The sequence below is a fragment of the Amia ocellicauda genome, chromosome 2 (genome assembly GCF_036373705.1).
Source record: "Amia ocellicauda isolate fAmiCal2 chromosome 2, fAmiCal2.hap1, whole genome shotgun sequence".
In the NCBI taxonomy this organism is placed as follows: domain Eukaryota; kingdom Metazoa; phylum Chordata; class Actinopteri; order Amiiformes; family Amiidae; genus Amia; species Amia ocellicauda.
In genome coordinates, this window is record NC_089851.1 from 23,271,976 (window position 1) to 23,292,138 (window position 20,163).

A 20,163-nucleotide genomic window follows, 5' to 3' on the forward strand; every position below is an offset into this window, starting at 1 on the left:
AAACGAATTAGGAATTAATTTCGGCTTTAGTAATGTTTTAAAACTACATTCATATATTCCTTAAACAGCAACAGGTTGATAAAATGAATACTTTTCATTCTCCTCAAATGCTTACCTTTAGTTATTAGAATGTCTGTTTGGTGTGAGGCTGAAGTGAAAGGATTTTAGTCCTTCTTAAAGCCCAAAGGAGCTTTAGATCGAGTCCCTAAAGCCCCATGTCAATTGCTACTGAATGCTAGCTGCTGGCAAAAGAAGAGTTTGGAATTAAAATACTGAAATTAATTGGCCCTGTGCCTGTTTTTGACAAGACAAAAAGTACACAGAAAATCACTAGGCCTCATATCCACTGTATTTAACAAAAAATGAAGCCGGTGCTCTAATGGGCAAAACAATAATGAAAATAACGACTAGAAAGTTTGTCACTAAATTAAGGGTGGGTTAAAAGTGATGTATTTTAAGTTAGAAAAACAGAATTTAACAAAATTAGTTGAATGGTTTTCTTATCTGTAAAGGAAAAAAAATCCATTGAGGCACAGATAAGCTAATTAAAAAATAATAAGGAAATGTAATTGACATGTATGTGACAATCCTTCAATCTTGGTTGTTGGTGACTGCGTGGAGGAGAGTGATCTCAGTTATTCTAATTGTTTTTTTTTAATTGAGATTTTAAATTGGCTTGTTTCTTAATGAGCTTGTTCTAAGGAGAATGTGGTATGTATGCATGTATGTATGTGTGGATATATATCGAACTTATCTGATATTTAAAAGTATTTGGATTCCCGGCCTCATATTTGAATACATGTGTAATTAAAAAGATAATTAAGTTGTTGAATGGTTTACATGCAGTTTCAAACCTCGATTTAACACAAAGCTAATTATAAAACCATGGAGACTACATTGAGCATGAATTGCAACTGTGGTATATATACAGTGAGGGAAAAAAGTATTTGATCCCCTGCTGATTTTGTACGTTTGCCCACTGACAAAGAAATGATCAGTCTATAATTTTAATGGTAGGTGTATTTTAACAGTGAGAGACAGAATAACAACAAACAAATCCAGGAAAACGCATTTCAAAAAAGTTATAAATTGATTTGCATGTTAATGAGGGAAATAAGTATTTGATCCCCTATCAATCAGCAAGATTTCTGGCTCCCAGGTGTCTTTTCTACAGGTAAGCAGCTTGGTGAGAAGGTGACAACAGTTGGTGCGATTATTCGCAAATGGAAGAAACACAAAATAACTGTCAGTCTCCCTCGGTCTGGGGCTCCATGCAAGATCTCACCTCGTGGAGTTTCCATGATCATGAGAACGGTGAGGAATCAGCCCAGAACTACACGGGAGGATCTTGTTAATGATCTCAAGGCAGCTGGGACCATAGTCACCAAGAAAACAATTGGTAACACACTACGCCGTGAAGGACTGAAATCCTGCAGCGCCCGCAAGGCTTTCCTGCTCAAGAAAGCACATGTACAGGCCCGTCTGAAGTTTGCCAATGAACATCTGAATGATTCAGAGGAGAACTGGGTGAAAGTGTTGTGGTCAGATGAGACCAAAATCAAGCTCTTTGGCATCAACTCATCTCGCCGTGTTTGGAGGAGGAGGAATGACCCCAAGAACACCATCCCCACCGTCAAACATGGAGGTGGAAACATTATGCTTTGGGGGTGTTTTTCTGCTGAGGGGACAGGACAACTGCACTGCATCAAAGGGACGATGGACGGGGCCATGTACCATCAAATCTTGGATGAGAACCTCCTTCCCTCAGCCAGGGCATTGAAAATGGGTCGTGGATGGGTATTCCAGCATGACAATGACCCAAAACACACAGCCAAGGCAACAAAGGAGTGGCTCAAGAAGAAGCACATTAAGGTCCTGGAGTGGCCTAGTCAGTCTCCAGACCTTAATCCCATAGAAAATCTGTGGAGGGAGCTGAAGGTTCGAGTTGGCATACGTCAGCCTCGAAACCTTAATGACTTGTAGAGGATCTGCAAAGAGGAGTGGGACAAAATCCCTCCTGAGATGTGTGCAAACCTGGTGGCCAACTACAAGAAACATCAGACCTCTGTGATTGCCAACAAGGGTTTTGCCACCAAGTACTAAGTCGAAGGGGTCAAATACTTATTTCCCTCATTAACATGCAAATCAATTTATAACTTTTTGGAAATGCGTTTTTCTGGATTTTTATGTTATTCTGTCTCTCACTGTTAAAATACACCTACCATTAAAATTATAGACTGATCATTTCTTTGTCAGTGGGCAAACATACAAAATCAGCAGGGGATCAAATACTTTTTTCCCTCACTGTATATATATATATATATATATATATATATATATTTAGATTAGACTACTATGTGACCTTTCTGTACTGAAACCACAGGTAACTCCACCAACAAATACATAAATATGCATGTTTCTTCTCTGCATTTTAACTAAAGAGAATGTCTAGCATACGTACCACATGAAGCGTATCTGTATCATTTAACAAAGGCTTTGAAAGAAGTTGCACAAAAAGTGTGGTTTTTATACTCACGGTGACAATCATAAAGACCCTAAAAATAAACTCCTGTTTGGGATGGAAGCTGTTGTTATGAGTGAGCCACAGTATGCTACCCTGGTACGTTTTGCCAATTTGGATGTTTATAGATGACCAATTGTCCCAGTTGTGTGCTGTACTCCCTTAGCATGCGGTTTAAACTTAGAAAATGCTAACTTCCGAGAAAGGGAGTGACATGTGAAATAGACTGTAAAGCCCGAACCAGAAAATTGTGCTGTAACTGACTGATGCCCACCAGAATGTTGTTTACATCTCTGTGTGTTATTTTAGCAGGTTCAGAGCCACATGACTAAAGTATTGTGCTTTATTTTCTTTTTGTCAACTTTGATATCAATTAACTGTTTTTTATAGCTCCTTATAGACAGAATCTGTGAAGTTTGATTTGTACGCATCTGTATTGTTTTAGGAGTTCTGGAGATTAGATTCAGACCAGAGCAGAGTGAAGAAAGGTTTTTTCATTGACCATGTTGAATAGGTTGTATGCCAATGTTATGATCCACTGAGCTGTATAATTACTTGTGTGATTCATAATGGATTGAGTAGTTCTTGGACATGTGGTTAAGTTCTCGCAAAGCTACACTCCTTATATGGAGGAATAAAATGCATGGCCACGGTTGCAGGAACTTTCTGTTTGGGGAATTCACCATCAACATAGATTCAGTCAATAAAAACGATACTAAACTGTATGAGGTGAGCAAGCTTCTGTGCTTTAACACCATACTTGATATGATTTAGTTAAACTCAAAAGATTCACTTGATATTTATGTCTTGCCTCTTCAATGTCACAGTTGTTTAGTTTATTATTTGCAGTTGTCAATAACTCTAATGTACTACAAAAAATAATGTTGGACCCCAAATTATGTGCAGGCTAATGGAAAAGGTGGCCATGTTAGATGTTTAGATATTGTTCTCTACTGTTATGTTGTAAGTTAAGTTGTAATATCTAACGTCAACCCATTTCTTAATTGAATCTCAGTTACCCCAGAAGACAGAAGTCCAGGAAGTTGTAGGTACTACTTAAAAACTGGAGAAAGCAAATATAAAACTCATCACAAAGGAAACAGATTTGCAAATTAATCCAATTATTTATGCATCTTTATTCAGAAGGATGCTATATTTTGCACTACTACACCATTAAGCAACCAGTCAGTGTGCTGCTTTTCATGTCAAACAGAGGATCGTTGAAGACCGTTTCCTTTGATAACTGATTTGTTGACACAACACACATTTAAATGCATAATAGTTTAGGTTGGACCCAACATCAAAAGCTTCCAAACCTGCAGAGCCTACAGAGCACAATTTACATTAGAGCCCTCTTATCAGACATCGGTAGCTTAGTCACACTCACAATGGTCTTGCACACAAAAAATACATTTGTTTGGCATTTAATAAAATATAACCTGAAAGTTTACAGCTGAAAATAAGTACATACAAATTGCATTCTAATCTTAATTGCTATCGTGTTTTCCCCTACAATTCCTTTCTACTGTTTTTAATAAAGACACCTAAAGAGTTTAATCTGGCAACATGGTACTTGCACTTTAACTGATATTGAATTTCCAGCAATGTGCTTCTATCAGTAAGGCACCATTACAAATTGTATTTCTGTCAGGTTGCTCAGTCATGTTCAATATAGGTAATAACTGAATGGTATAAATTCCATTGTACACATCTCAGTCATCACATAAGCTGCTATTTAAGACTGTGTTTTCTCATGCAAATAAATGTTACAGAATGTAGTGTCAAAGTGTCCACTTTTTTTTGTATTCCTCCGTCAAGGAACGTTTTTTTTATTGCGCTTCAACAACCGTAAAATCTAAAATAAAAGGTGCTCTTCATTGGCAGTTTGAACATGTCCCATTGTTTAAGGCAATATAACTTTCCCAAAAGATGTCAGAACACATGACCAATCAAACATAAGAGGTTTAGTAGGTTATTTTCTATTTATGATTGTTTTGTTGCTTCTTTCAAAACGGAAAATGAACCGAAATGTTAATAGCTTCACACTACAAAGTCAGCAACTGCCAGAAAGTTAGACTGATTCTTGTCCAAACTTTCCACAAAGTCTTCATGTCAGCATTAATTCTGTTACCCAGTGTATCCTTTATATTCTTTATTTTACCTATATTAGCAGGATTTTCTTTTCCCGTAAAATAACACATGATCTATTTTCTTCATAAATTATTTTTAAGCAAACCTAAATATACACCAAGCTCTGTTCTGATCGTATTACTGGCGAGTCAGCCCAGTAATTATATATGAATGCATTAGTCATGATTTGCTTCCCTTACAGGCAGTCACTTTCACTTCTAAAAGAATGCTGGGATAGATTTATTCTTTAATAAAATCTGCTCTACTGTTCTAGTTAGTTCTTAATCTGTCCCACAAGGTTTTAAAAAAAAAAAAAAAAAACATCTGCAAACACAACTCATATAGTTTAAATCCTTTTTTAGTTTCTGATCAACAGTTTTTTAATTAAAATTAAATGTGATTTAAAAGACTATTATGTGGCAGAACAATGGAAGGACTGTAAACTTCATTGGAATGAAAAGTGGACATGCTTTGCAAATAAAACCAAGTCTGCATTTCATCCATGAAGGTTTTTAATCTTTTCACATCATTGTGAAATGTTCATGTCTTGCTGTAATTAAAACACGTAATGTCTGGCATGTTTTCAGACAAAGTGTTTTTAAGTCATTGAAGATTTACTGCAGGGTCAGGGCAATACACAAGCAGACATGTTTAGGGACATCTGGGCATAGTATGTAAGTATTTATTTTTTGTTTTGACAGAAAAGTTCCTTAAAGGAGATCTATTGCAGTCCCTAAAGTAATTTTTATATGAGGTTGATATGTACTCATGTGTTAGTAGGAGTAAAGGATAAGTAAAGTATCAGTGATTCTTCTGTTCCATTCATCATTTTAGTAACTTTGAAGGCTTAAAAGTTTAAACTTCTTCACAGTAATGGCTGCTGTAAATACTTTTTAAATACATTTTTCAATACTTCCCCACAGCAGCTCATGTTATAATTAGGTACAGTGCTAATGTGACCGTATGGCTCCGTGTTCACCTGGATACTTGGAGATGAGACAGGATTTTAAATTGAAAGACATTTAATCAGGCATATTTTATACTGTTGCCAAATTGAATCCCATTGAACTGCAAAAAATACATTCATATTCATCTTTATTTGTTTGCTGTTCGTTAATACAGTAAAGTTACTATTGATCTGTTGTTTATCATCAATAAATTATAATTATAATCTCTAATTGTAATATCGATAGTTGTGCCTGATTTGCACTCTGCACGAATTAGGGATGTAACTCTGGCTGTATTTTGTTCCTGGTTTTATATTGTATTTTGTATATTATACTGTATTTATATATGTGTGTGTGTATATATATATATATAAAATACTGTATATTGTATTTTGCATTTATTGTATTTTAGTGTATGATGTAAATCTTTTGATAAGTATATTTTGTGACAACTGTAAAAGTCAAAAGGGGGTGTGCCAGTGAACACAGACCCATACGGTCACACTACCGCTGCAAGGAAGACAAACCCTGTGCTCTTGTAGATGTAGTCTCTTCTATGTGGTGTTGAAACATCCCATCCTGAAAATCTATTGAGCTCTCCTGTGGGGTATTTACAGCAGCCATGATTGTGATGAAGGTTACACTTTTAAGTATTAAAATAAGTGTATCTTTCTTTAATTATTTTTTCATTTCCTACCCAGAGTATTGATTTTGCACTTTGTGTGCTTTAGTAACTAACACTGAGAATGATATGTAATGAAAACAGTCAACAGGTGCTCAGTGTCTTTTTTATCTAAATTGAATGTAGCTGAACTGTACAAATTCATGCTGTGTAAGCATAGATGGTGTTTCTTGTTCTATTTGCTTTTTGAACTGAAATGTAATATTAAAATGCAATAATGTACCCAGAAAAACATAGTTTTGCCTATGCCCAATAATTACACATTCTCCTTATTAAACAAATGTAATAAATGTGACTGAGAGAGGCAATTAGGCAATCAAAGTTTAGGTTTTCACTTTTGCTTTCTTACTTTAAACTACATGTTGCATTGCTTTTATTCCTGCATAGTATTTATGGATCTTCATGATTTGATAGCGACCTCGTGTAATTATTTTGCTATAATTTGGGTTAAACATCATTAAAAAAATCATATGTTACTGCTAAAAGCAGCAAGAAGATAAACCCCAAGGACAACAAGCGTAACGTTTAACTTCTGAACTCTGTTCTTTGGGATGCTGACATGTATTTCCAAGTTCACTGGAATACTATAGTATTTACACCCTTTAAGGTCAACTTGTCACCAACACATCATTTTAGAGAAAGTGTACAACGGGAAAGCTCAGTCTAGCAGAGGGGTATTTGCCGCTAAACAACAGCACTTGACAAGAATGCCCTGTCAAACAGATCCTTCAGATTTGTTTGTTGCGTTTTAACATTTCAGCTGTTTCTTTAGTCCTTTACAAATCCAAGGCATCATTTTGTGTAGGTTGCAATTGAAGAATACAAACAAAAACACAGAATAGACTAGTTTATATTTTGGATATCTCAGCCACATGTGAAATGGTTTCCTTTTATTCCTGTCCTTCTTTAAATCATAGTGTAACACAGTGAACCTTAAATCACAAAGGGAATTTTTCAGCCAGCTAAGAGTCCCCTGTACACACCAGGTAAGCCTATCATTAAGCCTTCTGGAGCCTCTAGCAACTACTACGGCAATGTAGTTAGTTTGAAGCACCGTGTTTTCTTTAGATACATTGTCACAGCTCATGAAACTAGCCATTAGCTGAAATGAAAAGGCACACCCTGAAAAACAGTTATACTTAAATTAAATTATAAGAAATCATAACAAATAAAAGAGAGGAGTGCAAGTGCTTTAATAAAATTCAGCATTATGAATTGTTATGCAGCTAAAACTAAAGAAAAGACAGTAAATCCCTAGGCTGCCTCCTTCTTTGCTTAAAACTTGCATTCTCATCTAAAGTGAAGAACTTCCCAGTGGGACTTCAAAGATTTATGGCGGGGAGGCTTCGTAACTGAAGTTGTATATCCTTTGGGGGATTGCTCCTACATTTGTATTCTCGGAACCTTTTACACAGGATGAAAAACGACCCTATCTCTAGCATTGGAAAACAAATCCAGAGTTAGTTTCCCAGTAGGATATTGGAGAGCGGCATTCATGATTGCAATGTCCTGCTGTGAGAGATTTCATGGCTCTATAAACCGTAATTACTTTTTCATTAATGCAGTCTTATTAGCTATATGTATTTTGTTGTTTAACATGGTTATATGAGGTTACATGCAATGTGACATGAAATAATCACAACAATATCCTGCCCAAACTGTCCACAGCTTCTTTATGAAGACCACGGTCAATAAAAAAGGTCTACCTATCTTAATCTGACTTATTCTTTTGCCAGCACAATCTTTATCCCCTAAGTGTCCCCTGAAAAAAAATATCTGCATGTCAATCTTACGTTCCAATTAAGTTTGCTTTAAATACAATAATAATAACAACAACTATAACTAGGTTAACAAGCTGTAAACAGTATACAGCATGTACATTCATGGGACAATGGGTTTAATTTCAGATTAACTCTTGAAGATTTGAACAGTTGTAAAGTGTTAGTGTCACTGGTGTAGTGCTGCCCAGGCAACAGCTGGCCTTTGAAAGGAAATGTAGAAATGAAAGGAAAAGCATATGGTCCCAGTCTGTAAACAGCAGTTTGATGATATTGCTGTTGGGTTTCCTGTTAAGAAAGAATATTCTCTGTTTAAAAGCTGTTTAATAGGTTAGGGTCTCAATCCCTTTTGATGTCCTAACAATTCATGCATGATTCTTCCTCAGTATTCTACAATATTAGCATGTGGAGAAAATGTATAAAATGATCTGCCTTACAGGAATTCAGATATTTTTGGATGACTTTTGCCAGCCTGCCAACTGTTCTATGTTTACATTTTGCTGGTTTGTATAACCCTTTTTTGCATGATTAGATATTAGATGTGTACAAGCCTGTTATCAAATCTTTACTTGTGGTTGGAGTAGAGGGATTTTGTGATTCACAAGGGTAAGACAGAAAAAGAGCAACCATGGTCGTTAAAGCAGTGCACTACCGATTAGGTTACCAAGAAGATGGAAGACAGTTGGACATCTTCTGTCATAGATCCCCAAAGTCTTTGATGGCATCCCCAGGGGTTAATGAGTCTGGCGCCAAGGTGACAGTGTCAGGGTAACTGTCAGTATATCTCAGCTTTGACAAAATGGGAGGCAGTCTCTCTAGTGTGGACTACAAGGACACAGAGCTGACAGCTCAGGCCTAATCCATGTGCTTAATGTCAGATACAATTTAATCACTCCCTATGCTGTCCACAATTTCAACCCTTTTCTGCCTGACTAACATCATAGCGTCTTCTCTCACTGGGTGGTTGACACGTCTGCTTTCTTTGTTTTTATTCCAGAAATAGAGCCTTGGATCCACAAGTTCAAAGCAGAAGACACAGTGGATTATTCACAGTTAACTTTTGACCCTGCCCAGAATGAACTTATTGTTGGAGCAAGGTAACTTGATATTGTATATTATTTTTTCTACTTTGATGGAGACATTTGTTATGTTTTCTTTTTTTGTTCATATATTTGTTAGTTTGTCTTGTTTTTTATTTGTTTATTGATTTATGCAAGACAGGCATCAAAAATCAAAGGTAAAAACACATGCAAGTATGTCACACCACTAGACCCGACTCTATAGGTTTACAATAGGTTCTTGTTTTGTAGACACAGAGTAGTTGAAAGATGAAAGGATAGAAATGAAGATGAGAGCAAAGAATCAGAGGTATAAATGCACAATATAAAGAAATTAGGAAAGAAAGTTCTAGGAAAGATGAGAGCAATTAAATCACAATTGTATAGGAGATAGAAGAGAAGACAGTGGATGGAAATAAAATTAATCGCAATGGGTATTTCTGATTCAGGACATTTCCAGACTTGATATGTACTTAAAGTGATGTAGGACGAAGCAAGAACAATAGCAAAAAGTTATTCTGAATAAGGAAAAAAGTTTTACTAAAGACACTTTGTCAGGGTTTTACGCTGTCCTATTTTGTTCATGAGTTGTATGCCATAATGTTGAGTTTTAATAATAAGCTTTTTATTTAGTGAAGACAGATCAGGTTTTACTGAGGATGAGTCCCCTAATGCAGAGCTCTACTCAAAGTTGGATTGGATGTCCCTCGATGATTAATTAAAAGACACATTGATGTTAAACCATTACTTGCAGACAACATAAGCAGCTCTCTAGAATGTGAACTGTGAATACAGTTGCAACAGGGATACACCTACAGTAATGCAACCATGTTTTTATTTTATGTAGATAATAATCTAGTTTTCACACTGATTAAAACACACCAAAAATAAAGAGGTTGATTTATTAGGGAAAGGCAATAGCAGACTGTAAATATTGAACTCAACTCTATGATAAACTATGGAAATAAAATAAACAACCACACAGATATGTGTGTGAGTTATGATGAAAACATAATGAAAACAGTATAAGTATAAGCATAAGTGTTTTTTGAGTGCTTCTCCTTTTCATAATTATTTTTGTTGTGGTTTAGTCCCTGCACTCTTTTGGATGTAGCGGGCCTCTTTTCCTGAACTTTATTACTGATAACACTAAATATTAATTTAGGAACGTGATACGCAATTTTCTTTGGAAACTGCATATTTTTAATGCCTTGTCATTTATTTTATTTATGATGACATTATTATTATCATTAACCTCTAGATATGTTATTTTTATTAACTAAAGCCAAAATAAAACTTTCACCAACCCATCTGCCAATTGTAAATTTCAATACATTACGGTGGCTTTGTTGTTTGACAGGAGACCCTTTCTTATGCCTAATGCAAACCTCCATCAAATCCTGTGCTTGATTGCAATTATCATGTGGGATGGTCTACGATTACATACTGTCTTTTTAAGTGTTTGCTTCATTGATCCCATAATAAGGGAAGTGTATGCCCTTAGTATGAGATCTGTATGGGATCCAAGTTTAATACGTTTGCTATTTTTCTTCTCAGATAGTTGGACAGCTGCATCTTGTATTTTTAGTCAAGGCATTTTGACATCAAAGTTTGACTGAAAGCCAATGAGCACATGATGTTCAGTGACTTTGCCAATTCCATCAGTTGTTAATAAAGATGTTGCCTTTCACGTTGGACTGTTTTATTGGAAGCGTATTCCAGGTTGTGTTGATTTAGTTCAGAGCTGACTGTTGAGAAAGCCAAGTCCGATGATTGTTAAGGATCTCCTTGCACATCCAGTCAATTACTACTAATGGACCCTCTAGTTGTCGATATAACTCTGAACTACAAAGAGTGCAGGAGATGGCTTGGGAGACAAGAAACTCGTTGATTATCTGCTGGAGGAAAAAAAGCAAATAAAAAGCAACTAATGCTGTGGGGAAATCACTAATGCTTTTTAAATTATGGTTAGAGGCAAGAAATTGGGAACTAATGAGAATCCTGGTAGGAAAGAAAAAAGGAAAAACTATGTGTTAGCCACCTTCATATTTTTTCGTTCTCTCGCTTTGATTTCATTTGGCTTAAACCTTATAACCTTTAGTTTCAATATATCTATTGACTGTGCACAATCATGGCTTCCTTCATGGCAAACATTTGTCCAAAAACATGGTGGTGAAAATCCCTGTAATTGTAAAACCTGTAATACAAGATATTTTAGATTAGACATGTAATCTTTTGGGCAAAAATCAAGAACTTCAAGATGTTCTTTAAAACTGAAATAACCATAAAGTAAAGGTGGTGTTTTGCCACTTATAGATTACCTTTGATTCATGATACTCCCTTGTTCTCTCTCCTGCTACTGTGATGTATTTCTGCAGATGGTTTTATTTTGCTTAGTGTGTGAGGGCTTTCATTTGTGCTACAGTTGCAGTTTTGAACACGCTGCAGGTGTCAACTGCATCACTTCATTGTTTTATTTGGGAATGAAGAGTCATTTGTTTGATTTCTGCATACTACATTCTAATATAATGATGAGGATTCTCTACAATTCGAAAAGGTGGTTTTGTCCATTCTAAATCATTGAGTATGCAAGTTATGATTATGAATAACCAAATTGAAATTCAATTAATCTAAATTGCTTGTTTAAATACCACTTTTAAAAAAATATATATATATATTATTTTATATTTTATTTGTATTATTTATCTTGACATTTTGCATGCTTACAAATCATGCTGTCACAAGTTTATTGTCACTTATAGTTACAAGAACCAGTTGTGTAAACAGTGGTGTAGAGTAAATAAACAGTCTTGAAGGATACAGTTTGAAGCTGTCATATTTGAAGACGATGAGCAAATAAATGTGAAATTAATTAAATATCGGAGAAACGTATTTTTTTATTAAGGAATCCCATGCACATCCCACAGCAAGTGATTGTTTTTAGCTCAGGTGTAAGCAGTTACCTTCAAAATCACACACCAAGTTAAGTGGCCTCAGCCTGTGTTAAATTAAATTCACATGATTCCAGGATAAATTCAGCAGTTCCTGTAGGTTCCCTTGGCTGGATTGTGCATTTCAAGGCAAAGACAATGAGCACCAAGGAGCTTTCAGAAGAACTCCAGGACAAAGTTGTTGAAAGGCACAGAGCAGGGGATAGGTATGAAGGCCTTGAATATTCTTTGGAGTACAGTCAAGATGATTATTCAGAAGTGGAATGTGTATGGCGCCATCAAGACCCTACCTATATCAGGCCGTCCCTCCAAACTGGATGACCGAGCAAGAAGGAGATTGATCAGAGAGGCTACCAAGAGGCCAGTGGCACCTTTGCAAGAGGTACATGCTTTATGGCCAAGACTTGTGAAAGCATGTGCATCTGACAACAATATCCTAAGCACTCCACAAATCTGCCCTTAACGCTACTCAAGAAAGCACACCTTGAATCCCGTTTGAAGTATCCACAAATCACTCAGGAGATTCTGTAGCCATGTGGCAAAACGTTTTGTGGTTTAACCAAATTTAACTAAACTTTTGGGCCTAAAGGCAAAGCATTATATTTGTCACAAATCCAAATTGGCACATCACCTAAAGAACACCATCCCTACTGTGAAGCATGGTGGTCCAGCATCTTGTAGATTGCAGGTCCATCTACGCTCCCCAAAGAACTTCACTGAGCTTGAACAGTTTTGTATAGATGAATGGTCAAATATTGCCAAATCTAGGTGTACAGTAGAGACAGTAGAGACTATCCCAACAGACTTACAATTGTAATTGCTGACAACGGTTCTTCCACCAAGTAATAATATATATTATATATAATAGTATGTATTCTTGTATATATAATGTATTTTTCACAATTAAAAATGTTTCCCCTTAAACGTGTAGTGTGGAGTATGGTGTGTAAAAAAGGTCAAGGGAGTGTAGACTTTTATAGGCACTGTGTGTTTGTGTGTATATATATATACAGTGAGGGAAAAAAGTATTTGATCCCCTGCTGATTTTGTACATTTGCCCACTGACAAAGAAATGATCAGTCTATAATTTTAATGGTAGGTGTATTTTAACAGTGAGAGACAGAATAACAACAAAAAAATCCAGAAAAACGCATTTCATTCATTGATTTGCATGTTAATGAGGGAAATAAGTATTTGATCCCCTATCAATCAGCAAGATTTCTGGCTCCCAGGTGTCTTTTATACAGGTAACGAGCTGAGATTAGGAGCACTCTATTAAAGGGAGTGCTCCTAATCTCAGCTCGTTACCTGTATAAAAGACACCTGTCCACAGAAGCAATCAATCAATCAGATTCCAAAATCTCCACCTTGGCCAAGACCAAAGAGCTGTCCAAGGATGTCAGGGACAAGATTGTAGACCTACACAAGGCTGGAATGGGCTACAAGACCATCGCCAAGCAGCTTGGTGAGAAGGTGACAACAGTTGGTGCGATTATTCGCAAATGGAAGAAACACAAAATAACTGTCAGTCTCCCTCGGTCTGGGGCTCCATGCAAGATCTCACCTCGTGGAGTTTCAATGATCATGAGAACGGTGAGGAATCAGCCCAGAACTACACGGGAGGATCTTGTTAATGATCTCAAGGCAGCTGGGACCACAGTCACCAAGAAAACAATTGGTAACACACTACGCCGTGAAGGACTGAAATCCTGCAGCGCCCGAAAGGCCCCCCTGCTCAAGAAAGCACATGTACAGGTCCGTCTGAAGTTTGCCAACATCTGAATGATTCAGAGGAGAACTGGGTGAAAGTGTTGTGGTCAGATGAGACCAAAATCGAGCTCTTTGTCATCAACTCAACTCGCCCTGTTTGGAGGAGGAGGAATGACCCCAAGAACACCATCCCCACCGTCAAACATGGAGGTGGAAACATTATGCTTTGGGGGTGTCTTTCTGCTAAGGGGACAGGACAACTGCACCGCATCAAAGGGACGATGGACGGGGCCATGTACCATCAAATCATGGGTGAGAACCTCCTTCCCTCAGCCAGGGCATTGAAAATGGGTCGTGGATGGGTATTCCAGCATGACAATGACCCAAAACACACAGCCAAGGCAACAAAGGAGTGGCTCAAGAAGAAGCACATTAAGGTCCTGGAGTGGCCTAGTCAGTCTCCAGACCTTAATCCCATAGAAAATCTGTGGAGGGAGCTGAAGGTTCGAGTTGGCATACGTCAGCCTCGAAACCTTAATGACTTGTAGAGGATCTGCAAAGAGGAGTGGGACAAAATCCCTCCTGAGATGTGTGCAAACCTGGTGGCCAACTATACACTCACCTAAATGATTATTAGGAACACCTGTTCAATTTCTCATTAATGCAATTATCTAACCAACCAATCACATGGCAGTTGCTTCAATGCATTTAGGGGTGTGGTCCTGGTCAAGACAATCTCCTGAACTCCAAACTGAATGTCTGAATGGGAAAGAAAGGTGATTTAAGCAATTTTGAGCGTGGCATGGTTGTTGGTGCCAGATGGGCCGGTCTGAGTATTTCACAATCTGCTCAGTTACTGGGATTTTCACGCACAACCATTTCTAGGGTTTACAAAGAATGGTGTGAAAAGGGAAAAACATCCAGTATGCGGCAGTCCTGTGGGCGAAAATGCCTTGTTGATGCTAGAGGTCAGAGGAGAATGGGCCGACTGATTCAAGCTGATAGAAGAGCAACTTTGACTGAAATAACCACTCGTTACAACCGAGGTATGCAGCAAAGCATTTGTGAAGCCACAACACGTACAACCTTGAGGCGGATGGGCTAAAACAGCAGAAGACCCCACCAGGTACCACTCATCTCCACTACAAATAGGAAAAAGAGGCTACAATTTGCACAAGCTCACCAAAATTGGACAGTTGAAGACTGGAAAAATGTTGCCTGGTCTGATGAGTCTCGATTTCTGTTGAGACATTCAGATGGTAGAGTCAGAATTTGGCATAAACAGAATGAGAACATGGATCCATCATGCCTTGTTACCACTGTGCAGGCTGCTGGTGGTGGTGTAATGGTGTGGGGGATGTTTTCTTGGCACACTTTAGGCCCCTTAGTGCCAATTGAGCATCGTTTAAATGCCACGGCCTACCTGAGCATTGTTTCTGACCATGTCCATCCCTTTATGACCACCATGTACCCATCCTCTGATGGCTACTTCCAGCAGGATAATGCACCATGTCACAAAGGTCGAATCATTTCAAATTGGTTTCTTGAACATGACAATGAGTTCACTGTACTAAACTGGCCCCCACAGTCACCAGATCTCAACCCAATAGAGCATCTTTGGGATGTGGTGGAACGGGAGCTTCGTGCCCTGGATGTGCATCCCACAAATCTCCATCAACTGCAAGATGCTATCCTATCAATATGGGCCAACATTTCTAAAGAATGCTTTCAGCACCTTGTTGAATCAATGCCACGTAGAATTAAGGCAGTTCTGAAGGCGAAAGGGGGTCAAACACAGTATTAGTATGGTGTTCCTAATAATCCTTTAGGTGAGTGTATATATATAGTTAAAGTTAAAAAATGTGGCATGTCTCCTGTTCAACTCCGTTCAATCATCTTATTTGATCAATAAATAATAAATAAATACATTTAAACAACGTGTATTAAAGTAGTCACAGAATAACATTGTTTCAGATTATGGATGTGAAGATGTCCCAATACAACAGTATCATGTCTAATGAATTGTAATATATCAATGTATTTTCATTGTTGATTAATACTGTATAACTGTGAATATGAGTTGATACACAAAAGTTGTAAGTACTTGCATGTAAGCTGTTTGGGAAGGTTATAAGAAAACTGCTTTCTTTGTTATTGGAGCTGACAACAGTATCAAAAGGCCTCCACTGACTTCTCTTCACTTTACAAAACAGATGTTTTCAAGAATCTTAAATAGACTGACAGATATTTTTGTTTGGTGCCCCACTAACATCAGTTACCAGAAATATCACACTGTGCAGGTTAGATGTTAGACTCCAGGCTGTGCATTGCTGGCACTTCTTTGCTGGTGCTGAGAGAAAAACAATCTTTTATCTTATTTTTTTTTTCCAGAAATCACCTCTTTAGGCTACGGCTGGAAGACCTGTCATTGATCCAGGTGTGTTTGAATTATGTTTCTCTTTCTTCTTATCTGTTTTCCAAGGAGGACAAATGTTGTTTGATGTGGTATAAACAGATGTTGTAGGAGCAGTCTGTGGTTAGCGTTTAGGGTGGCATGACAGTGGAAAAGTGGAAGTGCAGAAGAAAAATGTGAGTTTCAAATTCCTGGAGTCTCGACAACAATGGAGATGGAAGGCAGACAGTAGCCATTGTGCTTGTGGTTCGTACAGTTTAATAGGCTCTTAAAACAAGTGTGAAATTCTTCCTGCCTGCCTCTGGCATTTTTGTGTGTTGTACTATGTAAAATGTTTATTTTATTTTTTTCCTTTGTTATTATTTTTATGGCATCCAATTTGCATTAGCGACTTATTTTTCAGCATACCACAGAAAACACCTTGGCTCAGTTTCCCCTCCTTTCAACACAAGTATGTGTTGTTTGGCTAGATTAATCGATGCAAACAAACTATTATAATGTCTGAATTAATGCAGAGATGTATGTTTTGTTGACTCTGTAGTCAAATTAATTATACTATTTCAAGGAACAGTATGTAGTTAATTGCTTCTTTCCCGTTCCAAATAAAGCAGAAAGGGGTCTTACTACTCCATATTTAACAATGTTTTAGTTTTTAAAGACATTTGACTATAAATCAAGGAAAATCATACAAATATACTACTTCAGAAACAGCCCTTGCTTTCTGTTTATCATGTCTTTTAACAGCATAGATAAAGTTTCAGTTGTAGGCTTTTTATGTATGTAATGAAATCTATTCAATTGTAATAATTAAATGTAGGCATATTTAGATATTTGTGAATTATATTTATAAATTAGTCTTTAGAAGATGTTAAATATTCAATATTTTTAGTCACAAAGAAAGATCCTTCCTTATTTTAACCACAAGTCGATGTATTGTGTCCCCTGCAGTACATTCTGTATGGTGATCATACCTTGTTAACCTATCTACAGAAGCATCATAATTCGGGGAAAATGTGTCTAGAGTATATATTATTAAAGATTTATTCACATCAAAGTGAACCAAAGTTGCCCCTTTTAGCATTATTTGCAAACACAGCACTCTTTCATGTATTGATCACTGACAATTACTGTCAAATAATTGTCCTCATTCCTCCATTATAAGCTGGCCTTCTACAAAATACCAAATGCCATGTTCTTCTTGCAGCATTTAGATCGGATGAAGAACTGTGAATACTAATTGAAAGTGCAGACAGGGAACAAGTGCATTTTGCATGTATATGTTATATACGTTCATGTTAGAAACATTTGGGTACAATGCATATTCTTAGTTTATTTCTTTATTCTGTTTGTTATGCCATAGTTGATATTTTCTTAAATGCACCAATAAAATCTGGCTAGGGAGTTGCTACAGTACCAAAGAAAAATGTCATCAGTTTAGCTCCTATGTTGAGGTGTTTGCCGGTGTGCTTAAACCACTAGCAGGCCAGGTCAGTGGTTTAAATGATAAAAATAGTAATTCTGTGTAGTTCTCTGTGTAGACATATTAATATTAATGCTACTTCAAAATGTGCTTATTTCAGAGTTTCCATCTGGGAATAGAAATCATTGAGATTAACTAACTCGTTTCTAGGGGTATCCTGAGGGACTTCCCAAGAACTGCATGAAGCCACGGCTATGCACTCTGTGATCAAGATCAGTTAGCAGAATTAAGCCAGAGACGCAGATCTTGGGGAGTGGACTGATACAGAATTAGTTGGATAGCCTCAGTTAATCAGGCTTCACACATTTCTAAAAGGAACTTACTGAAAACAGTGTGGGCTGCGACACTTGTGGATTGTTGGCTTATCTGTCTTAGTATTTCTATCTGTCTGTCTATAACTCTCTCTCTCTCTCTCTCTCTCTCTCTCTCTCTATACATATAAACACACATACATCCACTTGCACTGCAACAACAAATAACTTTCTAATATGTTGATATAAAAAAAAACCGAACCATTGTGCAACTCCCAGCTGTGTGGCGAAGTGCTTTATAATTTTGGTAGATGTAAGGGCCCTTACTATCACATTGAATTGATGCTACAGTGTCACACTGTTGTTGAAAATGTAACAATACATACTTAAATAACAATAACAACTAATATCATATCAAATTAATACAGTCTGGTACAATGCAATACTGATGGAAATATTATCCAAATACCTTTTGTAATATAGTTTATAGATATAATAATACATATTCATAATATGTAACTATATGTGTGTCAGCATTGTGAGCTTCATGTTATTCATTTCAGTAGGTGTGATTGCTGTGGACAATTAGTTTTCTGTCTCATGACCTCAGGGGGTTAGCAAAGAGTTAGAGTAATCAATCTCAATAAAACATTTATTACCCTCTGTTCTTGTATGATATATATTTTAATTGTTTTAGAAAAGCTTGTGGTAAGGTGTTTCTTCTTGTAAACATAGAGGTCCTTATTTTCCATTGCGTATATTAATAAGGTGGGCAGTATGCCCACGGTGGAAGCAGTTCGCTTTTTGAAGTTAGCTTCCAGTTTATAAAGTGCATCCCACAATAAACATTCAGACACTTTTCAAGATAGATCCTAACCATTGTACAAAAATTGTGGTTTAATGTTGTGTACAAAATTAAACCATTCAGGAGCGTATTTTAACAAAGAAGAATGCCTTTGTTATTCTTGCAATCAAAAGTTGTAATGTACTTCTGTTTACTGCTTTGACCTTTTCGTGCTATACTGGATGTCTGGACATTTCCCAGATTTTTGGAGAGTGAATTACACATGATTATGGTGATTTAAGACTGCATCTTCAGCAACAATCTTTGCTTTTCTTTGGCAAACATTATTTGTTGTTAGTGTTACAAATTCAAGTACAATTCAATCACAAGTTCTTTCAACATGATTATTATGAAAGTTTTTTTTTTTTTTTTGCTTTTGCTTTTGTTAATATATGGTTATATGGTTGACAAAATGATAGAAATGATTAAAACACGTTTTTAGATGTACATTTATGAGTATGTATCTGCTCTTGATGTTAACAGGTTAAATGTTTTCAGGGTAGTGAAAAGTGACACATTCTTTTGATCTTTAATGAGAGGAACACATGTGGCCATGTTCAAAGGTTCTGGACACCATGGTATAGATTGACGTGTATCTTAAGCCTGGTTACACATGTTTTTAAACAGAATCATTTTCAGTTGAACTGTCTTCATACTTTTGTATCTTGGTTAACATTGTTCAGAGCAATAGGATCAGTAAAACTAGCCTTTTAGATGCTTTTAGACGCTTAAAATTCCAATACAAATACATCAGTCCACCCAACCTTCTTATGTATTTATTTAAAGGTAATTTAATTATGTGTATGTTAATTGCTGTAGCTGACAATCCAGATCCATTCCAATTAAAGCCATAAAGAGCAGGACATTTATGGAGCATATCACAAAGCGACAGTAAACAAAACAATTAGATCTGATACGCCTTTTAAAGATCTCTGGAATTTATATTTGTTTTGGCTGTATACCAATTACATATTGTTATTCCTCTCATTGAAATGTCAAACTATCAACTGCTCTGATCCCTTCTGTTTAAGGTATAAACATGGCCATTCACAGTCACAGAGGACATATTTCCCCCTCAAACCTCCCACAGTGGATAGTTAATCTTTTCTTTGAGGTTAGCTGGCACATCCCATTGCTGTGTTTTCTATAAAATCTGTTATAGGAATTGCGGCCTTTCATTCATTTACTTTATGTTGATTAAAAAATGTCAGCCTCCAGATTTTTTGTTTATAACTTTCAGTCCAGCCATTCTCACAGTGGCATACAACAGTGAGTTGGCTCAGGACAGACAAGCACATTACTTCTCAATGTTTGTTAGTTGACCGAATTGCCTTCCGGCGTTTAATGGACTGTGGGGTTTCCAAACCACAAGAGCAAATAATGTGACAGACCATCATT

General features: G+C 36.8%; 1 protein-coding gene across 2 annotated transcripts in view; it reads left to right on the forward strand.

Moving 5' to 3' along the window:
- Positions 1-20,163, forward strand: part of sema5a (sema domain, seven thrombospondin repeats (type 1 and type 1-like), transmembrane domain (TM) and short cytoplasmic domain, (semaphorin) 5A) — a 131,686-nt gene that overhangs the window by 35,206 nt on the left and 76,317 nt on the right. For both annotated transcript variants that reach the window (XM_066721387.1, XM_066721396.1), the window contains exons 3-4: positions 9,056-9,155; positions 16,169-16,214. In XM_066721387.1, coding sequence (XP_066577484.1) covers positions 9,056-9,155; positions 16,169-16,214 — 146 coding nt within the window. The remainder of the gene's footprint in view (positions 1-9,055; positions 9,156-16,168; positions 16,215-20,163) is intronic.